This window comes from Lepidochelys kempii, chromosome 23 (assembly GCF_965140285.1).
Source record: "Lepidochelys kempii isolate rLepKem1 chromosome 23, rLepKem1.hap1, whole genome shotgun sequence".
Classification (NCBI taxonomy): domain Eukaryota; kingdom Metazoa; phylum Chordata; order Testudines; family Cheloniidae; genus Lepidochelys; species Lepidochelys kempii.
This window is the reverse complement of record NC_136402.1, coordinates 4,475,639-4,492,209: the sequence shown is the minus strand read 5'-3', so window position 1 is coordinate 4,492,209 and position 16,571 is coordinate 4,475,639. Positions and strand designations below refer to the sequence as shown.

Here is a 16,571-nt window from a genome sequence, read left to right as displayed (position 1 = left end):
TTCACAGGCTCAGAGTCACACCCAGCTTTAACAGTGTTTTTGAATTGGGAACTTATCCTAGAAAACCGTTTTAAATACTTCCAAAACTGCCATGGATATTAAGCTCCATACAAGTAGAGATTTTTAAGCCCCAACCCGCTGCTTTATCACCCTTCCACCTTTTAATATTATAAAGGCTGGTTATGCTGTTGTATTTTCAAATATTACCTTCCTGCTGTCGATCAAAAGCAGATGTTTCAGAATCCAGAGATGTGACAGGGCAGCCTTTGTCTTTCCCATTTTTGACTTCCTTCTGATAAAGAGGCTGATGATGTAGCTCCTTCACATATTTACTTGAAAATGAAAGGAAAAAAAAAAGGAGAAAGCAGATTGTGAGAATTCTTAATGTATCAATTTTCAAAGCACTGTTAAAGCACTGGCCTTTTTATGATACACTGGGAGAGTTGATAATTCAGGCAGAGAGGGTCTTTCATCTGTAGGCAACTAGATTTAAATCCAATCCAGGTCAGTGGTATTCAGCCATCACATAGTAGATTTTGATCTACATTATATGACTTGGCAATTCCAGTCTGGCTTTGCACAGATGGATAACACTGAGTGGAAAAAAAGATCCCACCATCACAATTATTCTAGCTCAAAGGCTCAGCCGGAAGGATCAGGACTAAGGCCCAGATCCTCAAAAGATATCTAGGCGCCTAACGTCCAAAATACCTCTGAGCATCTGGGCCTGCTGCTTCTTGAGACTAAAATACTCTTTCATCCTGAGAGGTAGTCCCCACATCAGAATACTAGCAATAAGAGTGAATGAACTTTTAGAAGTTACACTGAAAAAAGTTAGTTTTGAAATTCTGTTTGAGAGTCTCAGAATATCCACATCACAAGTAAGTGTGTTTGGATGGTAGACTCTTTTTTCCCCCTTAGCAATCAAGAACCATTACTCAAACCTAGCAGATACTTTAGAACTGCCACCTTTTCCTTCTCAGGCGAGAAGCTTTCTGAGCCATCTGAGAAACCAAGAGCTGGATATTAACCAGGCAAGTAGGACAGAAGGAAAATAGTAGAAGGACAGAAAAAAGAGTAGAGTAACAAGCTGCAATTATGGATAAGTAGTTCTATCTTGTCTTCTCTTCACCAGATCTAGAGAGAGACATTCAAGGCCTAATAAGCGGAACAGATTTGCAGAAGGAGCTCAGAAAAGCCGAGGAACGAACTCCTGCACCTTACATACTCAACACTGCAACCAGATCTATAGGAAAGTTAGCTGCAGGGTGGTGAAGGAGGCAAGCACTACCTTATGAAGGAAGGGCAAAGACACGTCCCAACTATCATGCAGCTGACCCATAACTCTATGGGGAACATCACTTGCTTACAGCATGAATGGGGGAGAGGGAGCAACAAATGATATAAAGCCAAATTTACTCGAAGCTGGGAATGGGCAACATGGGATGGATCACTTGAGGATTACCTGTTCTGTTTATTCCTTCTGAAGCACCTGGCACTGGCTACGGTCGGAAGACAGAATACTGGGCTAGATGGACCTTTGGTCTGACCCAGCATGGCTGTTCTTATGTTCTTCCAATCTGCCCAACAATAGTTGTTTGGATTGCTTTCTAACCTCACTAGGGCCTTAAAGTGAAATATTTTGCAACATAAATAGGCTTATATTGTCCTTTGACTACAGAAGAGCTTAACGATGCATCCTCACAACAAAGACATGGTGATTCACCAGGGAGGTGGCTAGACAAGTGGCTAAATGGAAAGCCCTTAAAAAGCAGATATTTCCCAGTTTCTGACCCCCAGCCGCAAACTGACTTTTTCCACCATAGGAAACATTCAACTGGTTGGTCTTGCAGTTATTATCGTAGCATCTAGTAGCCCCTAACATGGGCCAAGACCCCATTGTGCTAGGTGCTGTACAGAGAATTGCCAGTACTTTGGGGAAATTAATTCTAGATCACACGAGACACTCAGCCCAATAAGACCTATGAACTGCTAAGACTAACATATGAATGAATACCTTGATACAGCTCTACAAAGAGTTTTAATTTGGCACAAAGGAAGGGAGGGCTAATATGTAGATACATTCAAATGTAATCTTATTGCGTAGCAATACTAACCTTTCTGCCTCTAAAGAGCTGTCCCCAGTCTGTGCATCATATATGCTGTTTCCACTAATTTCAAGAGATTCAGGCTCCTGATTTGTTTCGTCCTCTGAGAAGAGATCCGGGCGTTTGAAGTCCTCAATGACATTGCTAGGGGAATTCTCAGTCTGTAAGAAATACAAAGCTTCATTTCTTCTTAAAACACAAAGGTTCTCAAGCTATACATTGGCCTGCAGACATTAAGGGTATGTCGTGTCTACGCTACAATCCGAGGTGTGATTGCAGCTCACATTGACATACCTGTGTTAGTTTTAATCTAGCTAGTGCAACTAAAAATAGCAAAAAGAAAAAGGAGTACTTGTGGCACCTTAGAGACTAACCAATTTATTTGAGCATGAGCTTTCGTGAGCTACAGCTCACTTCATCGGATGCATACCGTGGAAACTGCAGCAGACTTTATATACACACAGAGAATATGAAACAATACCTCCTCCCACCCCACTGTGGACAGTGGGGTGGGAGGAGGTATTGTTTCATATTCTCTGTGTGTATATAAAGTCTGCTGCAGTTTCCACGGTATGCATCCGATGAAGTGAGCTGTAGCTCACGAAAGCTCATGCTCAAATAAATTGGTTAGTCTCTAAGGTGCCAAGTACTCCTTTTCTTTTTGCGAATACAGACTAACACGGCTGTTACTCTGAAACCTGTAAAAAATAGCAGTGACAACGACATGGGAACATGGATCCCAGCTCAGGGTAGGAACATGAATATGTATCCAGAATATGTACAGCCCATGCTGCTGCATCTTCACTGCTATTTAAGTTGTGCTAGCTAAATGAAACCTAGCACAGGTATGCCTACCTGAGCTGCAATCACATCTCTGACTGCACTGTAGCGTAGACATACTCGGAGATGGCTGGATGTGGTTCTTTATAAAAGGTAGGGTGGGTACAAGTGCCCAGGAGTCATATTTAATGATAAATAGCAACTGCAACAAACAAGGGATATTGACAGAAATAAAATTTATTCTGAACAAAGTGACTTTGGTTCTCTTAAAAGAGTAAAAAGAGGACAGTCAAAACAATCTTAACTATAAGCAACGTGAGATCACTAACCTCCAAGAGTAGTTGGTCCAGATTCTTTGGCTCGAGTTCAGTGTCACCCAGGAAGTCATTTTTTATTGGGGTAAAGTAACTCATGTCTGTGTCTAAAAGGGTTTTAATTGGCTCTTGGTCAGCACTTTCCGCCCATCGTCCTTGGGGCTGGTAATTCACCCTTGGGTTAAATGTCATGCTGTCCGAATTTTCTGCCTCTCCCAGCTACAGAAAGAAAGTTTTCCAGGTTTTTAAGCACTGTGTGTAGTTTCTATGGATCAAATGCAACTGCAATAATTTTTTCAGTTCTAAGTTAAGTAATGAAAAGAATAGACTTAAAATATTTTAAGAACAAAAACAATGTGTTTGAGAGAGAGAAAAATCACTGTTTTACTTAGCCGCCAAGACATCAGTTTGAGATCAGAAGGTTACGCATTTGGAGAACTGCAGTTAGTAGATTAAAAGGAAAGGCATTTTGCTGAAGATTCAAACAGAAAAGCCCATACTGATTGGTGGCTGATGTTTTACTAATAGAACAAATGCACTTTCTGAATTTGGATGGCCTGTCTTGATCTGGGGGAGACTATCCAGGCACTGTTCAAATCAATGGAAGAAGAGGAAGAGTTTGGGGTGACCCCCTTTTATAAATCTGGTTTATAATGTCAAATCCATGGCCACTATATGAGCATTTAGCCCTGCCCCATGGTCAAACTGTTTGAGTTGAGGGTTCTGAAATCATCATAAAAGTGGGCACCTACAGAGGCAGTTTAGTAACAGAGACTCCTTAGAACATCTCATATGCTCCGTACTTTTTTAATCATTTGCGTAATTAAATGGGGGAAGCAAAGGATGATGACAGCTTTCTTTTTAAGTGCCCAACTGTATCTCCAATAATTGTTTAGGGCACTGGCAGTGGGACAGAAACACAGGTTTAGTGATCATGCTATGAGAGAGTTTAATGCAACCGCAAACGGGGCGCCAATAAAAAAAATACCTGCAGAGTCAGAATCTTGTCAAATGCCTCGCCTTTCATGAAGCTCATGTTAGATTCTATGTATCTTTGCTCCTGCCCCTCTCATGGGTATATTTAAGGCAAGGGAGAGAAATGTGGCCAGCAATTTGTTGCTATTATTGTTAGATGAGGGATGTGTGGACAACAATACCAGCCAGCTCGTAGATAGTGCTTTTCATCAAAAGATCTCAAAGATCTTTTGCATAATCTTTAATGTATTTATCACCACAACACCCCAGTGCTATTGTCCCCATTGTATAACTGGAGAACTGAGGCCCAGAGAGGCTAAGTGACTTGCCCAAGCATACACAGGAAGTCTGTGGTGGAGCAGGGAAATGAACCCAGGTCTCAGGCTAGTTCTAGCCACTGCATCATCCTTCCTCTCAAATAAAGCCCTTTTATACAGCTACATAATAACGCCCAGCTTACCAGTCTCTTTGCCCACATAGGCAGCTTGCCATTAGTTAGTATGCAGATCGGATCTGAAAAACAAAACCAAGAGACTGCTGAGATAAGAAATAAAGCTTATGTTGGGAAGCATTTGCTGCAGGGGAATGGGCTGAAGAGTGTGGGACCTTGTGATTTCTAATCCTGCGTGTAACAGGATGGTCTGACCCTAAAGGGTCACAGGCCAGCCAACCATGTTACACTGTGTTTTGACCACAGGAACACGCTCCCACTCTACTGAAGTTTAAAAGACTCCTTCACCACCTAGGATATTTTCTATTCCCCTCTCCCTCCTCTGTGATTCTCCAACAAACTTCCAAAAGGCTCAGGGTGTAAAAGCAGGAGAGTGCAAAAAGACAGTAAGTTTACATAAACATCACAACTGATTGACACACTAAGCTGGAACGCATGCCTGTGTCAAAGTCTTTGGCTGGAGTCTGCAGAGAGGAGTCCTCTTCTCTCTCCTCGTCAGTATCGTAGTCAGTCGGCTCTTCTGCTTTCTGGGACATCCTTCCACTTGGAACAGCAACATACGTCTCCCGCCTGAGAAACATTGTAAGTGTACAACCGTTACCTGCATCCTCGCTCCACTCTGCCTTACTTGTTACTCATGCACGTCTTACATAAGAAAGTTCCAAATTCAGATAACAGAGATGGCAGTGGCCACTATCCCCAGGGGAAGTTCAGGCTACCAGCCCAAAATACCATTAGGCAATGCAGCACACATTTGGCCAACCACTGGGCTGAAGTTGTAGTTCCCTGTGTGGGCCAATAGATGCCGCCATGGAGCCCAGCTCTGGGCAGACACAGAACACGTCTTCCTCCTGTCTGGCTGCTTCCCCTGCTGCATTTGGCACAAGGAAGAAATAGTGAGCAGTCATGGCACCAGCTGCAGCAAGTGGTGGGGAGGTGATGATGGCTGATGAGTGGAGACAGATGGCAAGGGAGCCTCAATACTAGCCCCAGGCTCCTCCAACTCTCCCAGATGCCACCCACCTACCTGCCCCAGTACTCACCCAACTCCAGTGACCCACTCCCCCAGCAGCCATGCCCCTACTTGACCACACCCAGCTACCCCTAGGCAGGGCTCAGTTTCCCAATTAACCCAGACACCCACTTGCACCCTTCCCCTCAGATATCTTCCTACCGCTACCTGCCAAGTTTTGTGCAGCTCCTTTTCCTACCCCCAACCACTGCTTGGGGAAGGGTATATTAACCATAAACTTAGCTTTATGGTCATCTGCGAATTATTCAAATATCCACGTTAGCTCACTGCATAATTTGCATAGAAGGTCAAACATGGAGCTGCCAAAAACTTGCAGGTATTAATAAGAACTGCAATAAAATCAAATTCTTAACAAGCAGTTAATGAAAGCCCACTTTAATACCTGATTTGATTAGACCAGTTTAATTCCTTGGCTTTCTTCTGCTGCTGTATTTGATTGAGCTCCACTAAGTGCTGTTTCATACAGTTTGTAATCTCAGGGCCAAGGTGCCATATAAACACACAACTGTTGATAAAAAGATTTGTTTAGGACCGTAAAATTCTGGTATGTCTGCATTCCGCAATACCTTTCAGGCTGAAGAATCCCAAATTGGTTTACAAAATCCAATGCTACAAATTATTGAACTCTTCTCAGTTCCGAATAAAGTCTCTAGCCAATGGTAATCAAGTCAATTCAGTGAGCTAGTGCCCATGAAGAGCTATTAAAAAAAAAAAAAAAACAGAAAAAAACAAACCCCAACCCAACACCCTCAAACCAAACCCCAACCCAACACCCTCAAACCAAATCAAATCTACTCCAAACACCATCATCAAGCCACAAAACAGAATCAGAAATATCCGATACCACCTCACCTGTTCATACCATCAGATTCAGCTCCAATCTGGTAGACCGAGTCCAACTCCCATTGAAGCCAACACTTAGTTAAAACAGATCTGTAATCTTCCACTGATGATGTTCCATTGACAGTAGCAATGGTGGGAGCTGTAGCATAGACATGGTGCAGTTTTCTAACATAGTGATGTTAGAAATTATGTCTACGTAGCGAATAAAAAAAAAAGCCTGCACCCTGGCTACACTGCAGCTTTCATCATTGCTACCAGTGATAATGAGTTGTGTATTCTAGGACAAACCTAGACACACAAAACCCCCAGTAACTTCGATGGGAGCTTGCTCAGGGTCAGAGCCTCCTCCCTTCCCTCCCATTCCCCTCCCCCAGGAACAATGGCTTACTGAGTAAATGCGTTAAAATATTCATAGTTCCCCTACTTTAGTACCTTCCCTTGGAGTATTAAATTCAAAGTAGTGTTGACATCAGCATATTTTGTCAAATCACACGTACCTGTCTCCTGAGACTGTGATTAAATGCTTGCAATCATAGGTAAACTTCATCCCAGTTACTATTTCTGGAACATAAGAAATTAAGCCCTATTGGTCTCTTGTTCAGAAGACAATGAATTTGTGTAGTAATTTTCAGTATTATTTCAAGACGATTTTAGGAACAAAATGAGTTTTGGTTAGTAAGGGCATATTCTTGGTTCGATATGAAGTGACTGAAGACACAGTTGACATAGATAAATTACAGGCATATCCTGATTTGAATTAATTTAAATCATATTCCTCTTTTCTCACTGGAATAGCCGTAGTTAAGTCACAAGCTACTAGTGATTCCTGATAAAACTTCTCATTTCCTAAATATTAGATCTCTGGATGCAAGCAATTCTGGATGCTAGCGTTAAGTCAGCATGCAGGTTTTGATATCTTACTGAATATTCTGATCTACAATAAGGCTATTAAAATATTACTAAGAGCTTTGGAAAAACGTATTGTGTGGAAGACAATACCACACAATCAAAAAACATTGTGCTGTGCTTGGAGTTTAAAAATGTTCTAAAATGTGCTAATACTGGATGAAATGAATTATGTAACTAAGATTAGAGCTGGTTAAGATCATTTAATGAAAGGCATTTTTTAAAAAATCATGTCCCTTTTACTACTAACTATGCTTTATAGTTTACTATTTGTTTAGAACACATAGGATTATTCCTGGTAAAGTTTCACCTGAGAAACTGTTGGCTAGGATAATGCTTTTGGGAAATCTTTAATAACTTAGTTGTTTTCAATTCACAGGTGAAATGACTAGTGAAAGAGACAGGCGCTAAATTCTAGATTAAGTATTCTTGAGATAAGCAGCTATAATGATAAAATGGAAAAGCACACCTGAATGGCCAAACATTTTTGCAACACACTCGCCGGAATGGAAGTCAATGACCGAAATACTCTTATCGGAGCAACTGGTTGCTAGAAAAGTTCCTGAGGGATCCAGCTGTACCTGCAGAAACAAGATACATTTCAAATAATTCCTCTTATTATGAGAAACTGCACATACTCCTTCCAAAACCTAAAGAGCACAGGGTTAGTTAACTGTAAGTACAGTGCCCAGATAATTTCAACCACACATTATGGTGTTATACATATTTACCATTGTGGGAGCATTAGAAACTGTTGAACTGGTAGATTTCCAGGCAGCTCCGTCATGCCCAGAGGTATTATTTTTTAAAAAACAAGGAGTAGACATGTTGTCTTGGAGGGATTAATACTCCAAAAGGTTTGAAGAAACAGCTATCAGACTGTTTCAGAGCAGATTCAGGTTTCTGAACAGAGTACATGCTCTGGGGAACCTACCAAGAGGTTGGATTTCTGAGAAAATAGGACAGCTGAATGGATAAAGAGAACTCTCAAGATGGGAGCTGAACGGAGATTTCCTAAGGAAGAACTGATCAAACATGCTCCACAATACACCAATGCCGACACAAAACCAGAACAAAAAGAAACACTGACAATTGGCACTTCTAAAGCCATCGTATGGATGGCTCTCTTGACCCTGCCACAGCAAAAAACATCTCAAAGGTGCAGCTCTTGACAGCCCACGTTCAGCCATTGCTGACAGTGTTGGCAATGCTGTATCTGGAATAAAGGGTCACTCCCAAGACAGGAGATCCTAGTAGCCCTTTAAAACGTGAGGGATATCTAACTGTGGAATTTGTTTCCTCCCTTGGTCCACACTATAAACTGGATTTCATCATTTTCTAAGTGTGCTGTAAAACCCATCTCTCCCAGACCATCAAGCACACTTTGGGAGAGAAGTGTTCATAAGGATTGTAGATGGTACAGAATATTGTAGGCAACCTGTGGGACTAGTAGATATTTTTCCCCTGCCATGGCAGTCAGAAAAAAAGGGAAATCTATTAATTGCAGACTTGCAGGATGGAGGACTGAAGAACTAAATTATTATACTGATTTTTTTTAAAAGTGTTGTGGCTGCTTATTTCGAGAGATGTGCAGAGCTTAGTACTACCTAAATTGAAATAAACAAAATAGGGAAAAAGTGATCAGCAAGAGATTGACACTTATTATTAGGACAGAATAAATGGTTTCATTCTAATGGGTCAGCTAAGGGTCAGGAATTTAAAGCCTTATACGCAGAACTACTAATGAACGGTGAGGAAAGAGGAATATATAGATCAGCCAAGACTAAGCAAAGAATTAGAGGACTTGGGAGCTGTAAAGTGTGCCAAAGATGAAAACAGAAAAGTGCTGATGGATGACAGTGAAATCATTAGGGGGTGGCAGCAGGTTTATGAAAAACCGCTCAATGAACTGAATGTGAAGAAAGAGCTGAGGTAAGTATGCGCAAGCAACAACCTCCCAAGAGCTATCACCATGGTGGAGACTTGGACATCGGCAGTGGGACTGGATTGAGACATTTAAAGCGTTTGGCCATAGGGAAGTGGTAACGACAAGCTTTTTCAGCTTAATTCTCTGTACTGGAAAAATGCCCGACAAGTGGAGGAAGAGCCCATTGGTCCCTGTTTTCAAGCATAAAGAAGCGTACAAGAACGTAGAAATTACAAACCCATCAAGTTAATGAGTCACACGATGAAATGGCTGGAAAGAACTATGGAGAAAAGACTTTTGGAGGAGCTGGAGCATCAAGTAAGCCACAACCAATTTGGATTTTATGTCAGGAACGTCAACAATGGAATGCCGTGTCTGCAGCTCGGATATTGCAGAAGTATAGGGTGAAAAGCAGGGAACTGCATTTAGTGTTTGTGGATTTGCAGAAGGCTTATGACAGAGTTCCTACAGAATTGTTAAAGTGGTGTCTGTGATCGTACAATCTCCCGGAGACATAGGTTCGGGCTATCATGGACATGTACAAGGGTAGCACAACAGTAGTGAGAAGCAGCTGTGGTTTCGGTGCGTCACTGACAGCGAGGGTAGATCTAGATCAGGGATCATCTGCCCTAAACCCATTCCTATTTCTGGTTGTAATGGACACCTTGGTGTAAGAGATTAAGACAGAGGCTTCATGGAACATGCTTTTCGCTGTTGGCGTTATGTTGTGCTGTGAAAATAAATGTGAACTGGAAAAAGAGCTAGAACTGCGGAGGGCTGCATTAGAAGCAAATGTCTTACAAGTCAACTGACAAAAGGCAGAATATATGCAATCCCTTGTTAAGAGGGAAAATGAGAAGCCAGTAAAACTAGATGGTATAGAATTAAAGTCTGTGCAACAATTTAAATACCTCAGTTCAGTGTTGAGCCATGATGGGAACGTTAGGATGCTAGCAGCTGCATGAAGAGTGCTTGGTGTAAATGGAGGGAGCTGATGGGAATTCTCTGCGATAAAAATATGCCAAGTGTATAAGATTGTGCTTAGGCCAGCCATGACATATGGGTCGGAATGCTGGCCAACGAGGAAGAGAGAAGAACAACTACGTCACACTGCCAAAATGAGAAGGCTCAGGTGAATGCCAAGTAAGAGAAGAGCTGATAGACTATGCGCCATGATGCGGGTAACCCCATCATCAAAAAGCTGAGGGAATATTGACTGAGATTGCACGGTTATGCAAGACAAGGAGATGTGGGATATGTTGGCCAGAGAGTACAAGAGCTAGCAGTCATGGGACAAGGACCAAGAGAAAGACCTAGGGGGAAAAAAAAAAAAAAAGTGGTTCAAGTTGCTGAAGGACATGAAGAAAGTTGGTGTCAGCTTGGAAGACGTACTTGATGAGAACACTTGGAGATCAAGAGCAACTGACTCCAATTGCCAGGACAAGGGAAGGAGGAAGAATAAATAGTTTCATCCAAACCAGGGGACCACTGTGACTCCTGCCTTGCTAACCTGAAATGTAACAAATCCTAGAGAGAGAAAACTCACAAGAGGTCATGCCCTTGTAATGGCATGTGCATCTTCCACAGAACAGTCAAAGTGGGTGAGATAATATCTTTTACTGGACCAACTTCTGTGGGTGAAGGAGACAAGCTTTCAAGATCTACAAACCTGAAGAGCAGCTCTGTGTAGCTTGAACAGTTCGCTCTTTCACCAACAGAAGCTGATCCATTAAAAGGTATTACCTCACCTACCTTGTCCCACTACTGGGACCAACTTGATTACAACAACACTGCAGACAGAACAAGCTAACATTCCACTTGGCATTCTGATTAATTGTCAAAGTTGATGGGACTTTCCAAGTGATAATTTGTATAACCTGCTTCTTTAAAGGACCATTCCTGTGGTCTTGAAACTTTGGAACATTCCCATAGTCCCTTGCAAACACCTATATTTCACCGGACTGTAAATCTAGAAGCAATGGCACTGTAATCTCTACATCAGATGATGTCTCTTTAGAATTTCGACATACAAACATGCAATACATAGAACATTATGCTTTAATTTCATATATGTGAACCCATAGCACAAGTTTCAACAGAGCACTTGAAAAGCTGCAGCAATGACTGGCTTACCTTTAGTAACGACCCATCATCACCTTGCGATCCCTTGTAGCACCACTTTTGTTTCCCACTGACAGTGTTGTAGACTCTGTAAGAAGGTCATTCCTTATTTTAATAGTGTGCAGTAGACAAGTGATTTGGCTCAGTCAAGACTTGCCTCATGTGCACACATAACAAATGGAACAGGGTAACTTTGCCATGTAGTTTTCAAATCAAGAAAGGCCTTTATAAAAGCAGAAAACAAAGGCCTGCTTATAAAAGCACAAAGCAGCTTGCTTCTGCAGTGTGCCCTAGGCCTTGTACATATTTCTACTTATGTCAGTAGAATTTATGTTGCTCAAGGGGGTGACTAAGTTGTAAGTTACACAGACCTAAGCGCCAGTATGGACAGCACTATGTTGGTGTGAGACCTTCTCTTGCTGACACAGCTACCACCCCTCACGGAGGTGGTTTTATTATGTTGACGGGAGAGCTCTCCTCACCAGACTAATGTAGACTAGCCCCTCGTCTCTGATATCCCGAGCACCTGCAATTCACACTGGAAAAAAATCAGGTCCTAACTCTCTAGACAATAATGCTGCTTGAACTCATATGCACTTAGCTATATGTGGTCTCCCTATAGATGTCACCTTTTGGCAACCTCACAGAAGCATGTTACCACCCCTCTGGTACAGCTGGGCCTTCTGAAAGGGGAAAATCTGTTGGGTGATTAATAACCTCTGTTGGATTATTAATAATAATTATTATTTTAAAAGACTGACTTGGAACTAGAAACTCTGGTTAGGTGCAAGTTCTAGCCCCATACACCAAGAAAGTAACTTTGCCAAAATGACATAGAACTATTTATAAATGGCAGTTTTAGTTTACATATTCAGGGTATTTTAAAATTGCATTTATTCTCTCATAAGCAGTTTGAAATTTTTGCTGTATGTTGTGCAACGTTTTAGTTCTAAGTCTTCTTCGTTATTGCTTAGATTTCAACAGTGCAAAAAAAAAATGCGCTAAGCAATTTCTAAATGCAGAGGAAGATAGAACTTGTCTCAAAAAGAGTATGATGTACAAACAGTTTCTATAATGAGAGCTTACTTCATACCTGGTTTATGGAGAACAGCAGACAGGCCAGTAGCATAACAAATTTATCTACTGTAAGTAAAACAGACCTTTGGAAAAAGTGTGGGGGTTAATATAGTACTCCGATGTTCTGGAAAGCCAGCAATGAGGACTGGACAGGACAGGACGGTATTTGCCAGTGATTGGTTCCACCAGAACCATTATCTAAAAGTGAATTCTTGGAAGAACTGGACATTTACAAATGGTTCAGGTTAACCAGCTTACTAAAACTGCTGCAAGCTTTGGTTTCAAAGATGGGGTGAAAGCGTCACAGGAAGATAAAGAACCTTGGAGTACCGTTTGTCTGAGGGATTACTGAATAAAGAATTACCATTTCATTAAAAATGGACATGGCCATTATTAGGGCACTTAAGACTCTGGTGTCTTCTCTGACCTTTGAGTTTCTCAACTCAAAGGCTACCAGACAACCCTTGAGATGTATTCCTATTATTCAGACATATTGGGGAAATCTCTCTAATAGAGACATCATGTTTTATAGTCTAGCCTTCATAAATAAAGCAAATAAAACAGATCACCTGACATTTCTATCTTGGCAGGCAACAGCTACGTATTTCTGTGTGATATCAATATCCATGTCATATAAGGTGGTTTTTTCAGCAACATGATGAGTTCTAATGAAATTAATCCCATCTGCAACCTGCATAAAAAGACATACAGACCAGAAAACAAGATTGGAGCACTCTGCTTCTTGTAATATAACCCTGACTTCTGTCAACAATTTTTCCATCTGTGTGTTTATGGGTACAATAAAAAAATCCCATACAGAATGGGCAACCCCCGTGTCAGGTAATGCCAATAAATCCCTGCTATAGAAACCCTGTAAATCTACAGTGCCTGCAAGGACCTTAAAGTAAATCTCAAACTCTAGACAGAGATTATTCAAGCTGATTTTTCAGGGGTAAGTTTAGAATATACAGTGTAACTTCAATTTTGTTAAAGAGTACACACCCCAAGAGAGGACACTATTTTGCCAGTGATCAGCTGCTATCTACAGGGGGATGCTACAACTTACCTTTTGTGCACTGCGAAAATAAATACTTTTATCAGCTCCACAGCTTATCATTTGAACTTCTCCATTACCTGAAGGAAAAGGAAGGAAGGAAAAATGAAGTCAGAGTTTAAGGTAGGCACCAAGACCTAATAGGAATTCATTGGAATACCTCCCATTGAAGGGCTGTAAAGCAAGAAAGCTAAAATTGCACTAAGTAGCTCCTTTTAAAAATTAAAATGTTCAAGATCTAAAGGTCAGATCCATAGCGGATGTAAATCTGCTAGGCTGTATAAGAGTCAATGAAGCTACTCAGTTTACATCAGATGAGGATTTGGTTCCAAATTTACACTGACAAATAGAGAGTTATGAGAACATGCCAAAGATTGCTTCCCATCTGGGGAAACTAACATAATGGGAAACCACTCTGGCAAACTGGGGTAATTTTTGTCATTATGAATATCTATGAATTAACACTCTGAATGACAAGGACTAGGCCCTGGGTCAGGAAAAGACTAAGAAGAGACTGGTGGTTTGGGCGCTCACCTAAGATGTAAAAAAGTGTTCGAGTCCCTGCTCCAATGACTAATGTATACATGGTGGAACAGCTTCAGCAGGAGGAACCGAAAAAGATTTGCCCAGGATATGCCACAGCCCAGAGGTTAGGACACTCCCCTGCAGTGTAGGAATCCAAGTTCAAATCTCTTCTACACATCAGGCAGAGGAGGGACTGAACCCAGGTCTCCCACATCCCCGGTGGGTTGCTTAGCCGCTAGGCTAAAAAGATAAAAGTAGGCTTGGAAAGATGCGATTTTTATACGTTGATTTCACCACCCATGGATGAAAAACTATTTCCATTCATAATAAAAAGTTTACAAACAGGCAGTTCTCAAGCAGTGTTTTACTCAGAGTTTGATTTACGGTTATTTACTTCGTCATCATATGTCAAAATATACATGTGTTTTAAATGGTTATAAAGCTTTAACTTTTTGAATTTCAACATCCCCTGTAATTAAATAAACCGTGCGACTCCCCCATAATCTCCCACAACTATGAAAATTTAAAAATTGATAAACAGAAAAAAAAATGCTTAAAAATAAACAGTCAAAATTCCAAAAAACAAAAATCGAATGCTACCAAGTCTAGTTATAAGGGAGCTGACTTCACCACCTCCTCCTCCAGGCACTTAAAAGTGCTCCCTCCCACTGTCAAAAACAAACAATTAATTCACTGATTTAATTTGTGTGTGTGCAAATTTTTGGTTTCGATTTGAGTCAAACTGAATTCCCCCCACCCCCCACAATTTTTCTGAACTTCCAGAAAATTGGAGGGGAGGGGAGGGGAGTTATTTGCCCACCTCTACTGCCAAGCTATGCGAGGAGACATTCTTTTAAAGAAAAAATTAAAAACCTATTGTAAAGTAATCGCAGTTCTCTCCTCACAGCTCAGACAGATCAATGGAAGTTTAATAGAAACAATAAGTGTTAATATGAAGTCTGGAAACTTACCTGCAAATTTGACAGCTGTTATGGCAGATGAATGATCATCCAGAGTTTGCTCCAATTTATAATTTTTATCTACATTTAACACATGAATCAGTCGGTCTCTGCTTGCTGAAGCCAGCAGTGCCATCCCTAGAGACGTTAAAAGGGACATTTTTAAAGGCAGGGGGATTTGTGTTTCCTTTAAAAATAAGCAACATTTGTTTGAACTGTCATATTCTGAAAAATTATAATGTAAAAATGGAATCTTCTTACACAAATGAGCATGTGTAGTCAGACTCATAAGCTCATTTTACTTAAAAACACTTTTTTCCAGTAAAATAAATATTTTATTGGAGTTCTTAATATAACAGAGCTAATCCACAGAAGGCAGTTTTAGATGAATATTTCTGCTAAAGTTACACATAGCTTGATGCAGACTGAAGCCAAAGAAACACAAATAATCCTTCAATATACTTTCAGCACCTTCCATGTGTTCAGTTGTGCTTTTGTCATTTTCCTCAAATAGATTTTAGAGTTTGTTTTCAAATACTTACCAGTTTCTGGTTTGGAATACTCCAAGCAGAGAACTTCTGAATCATGAGCTTCCACCTTAACCACTTCACGCATAAACTGTAACTCATGTATCCTACAATGAAAATGCAGCAGTGAAAAGCCAGCAATTTTACACATTGATTGGGGGGGGGGGAAGGAGAGGAACCAGTCCAGCAAAGCATTTATCAATCATATTTATTATGGTAGTGGCCTAAGGGTGAACCAAGAGTGTGGTCCAGTTGTGCTAGGCACTGTACAAACACAGAACAGCAGATGGCCCCTGGAAAGCTTACAATCTTAATAGACAAGACAGACACAGAGCGGGGAAAGGCATAGAACACATAAGCACATGCTTATCTTTAAGCATTGAGTAAACCCACTGAAGCCTCAAAAAATAATTTGAGGACTGGGAAAAATGTCTTACAGTGAGAGATTTAAGGAGCTCAATCTGTTTAGTTTATCTAAAAGAAGACTGAGAAGTGACTTACAGTGTACAAGTACCTTCATGGGGGAGAAAAATACCAGGTACTAAAGGGCTCTTTAACCTAGCAGAGAAAGGCAGAACGAGAACGTAGGGGTATCCTGACAGATGTATCCTGACAGGTGCAGAACCTGTAGCTGCTTTGCTAGCATTTCCAGGATCATTTCTGTTAAAACGTGCAACATTCAGTGAAACAGAGTAGAGGTGACAGTTGATGATATGATAATACTTGCCTCAAGTTGCCTCCTCTGTCACCTGAGGCTAAGTGCTGGCCATCAGGGCTAACCTGCATCACACGAACACCTGCTTTCACATCTAGATATCCTGCATTTTCATTTCTGTCAGGCACACTGGTTGAATCTTGCAAATGCTGATTATTATGGTCCATGTACACCACCTTCAGCAAGTTCTTTATATTGTGAGGGGGAAGAAAGATCAAGTTAGGTATATACCATAAGAATACACAATGGAACGCTT

The 16,571-nt window shown here is 41.0% G+C and overlaps 1 protein-coding gene across 3 annotated transcripts in view; it reads right to left on the bottom strand.

Moving 5' to 3' along the window:
• WDR62 (WD repeat domain 62) overlaps positions 1-16,571 on the bottom strand; it is a 41,963-nt gene that overhangs the window by 12,011 nt on the left and 13,381 nt on the right. For all 3 annotated transcript variants that reach the window (XM_073321606.2, XM_073321607.2, XM_078850075.1), the window contains exons 11-24: positions 16,328-16,503; positions 15,616-15,707; positions 15,086-15,211; positions 13,602-13,669; positions 13,105-13,226; positions 11,471-11,546; positions 7,880-7,991; positions 7,002-7,065; positions 6,044-6,166; positions 5,068-5,198; positions 4,638-4,690; positions 3,218-3,421; positions 2,118-2,269; positions 208-332 (exon numbers count right to left, since the gene is read on the bottom strand). In XM_073321606.2, coding sequence (XP_073177707.2) covers positions 208-332; positions 2,118-2,269; positions 3,218-3,421; positions 4,638-4,690; positions 5,068-5,198; positions 6,044-6,166; positions 7,002-7,065; positions 7,880-7,991; positions 11,471-11,546; positions 13,105-13,226; positions 13,602-13,669; positions 15,086-15,211; positions 15,616-15,707; positions 16,328-16,503 — 1,624 coding nt within the window. The remainder of the gene's footprint in view (positions 1-207; positions 333-2,117; positions 2,270-3,217; positions 3,422-4,637; positions 4,691-5,067; positions 5,199-6,043; positions 6,167-7,001; positions 7,066-7,879; positions 7,992-11,470; positions 11,547-13,104; positions 13,227-13,601; positions 13,670-15,085; positions 15,212-15,615; positions 15,708-16,327; positions 16,504-16,571) is intronic.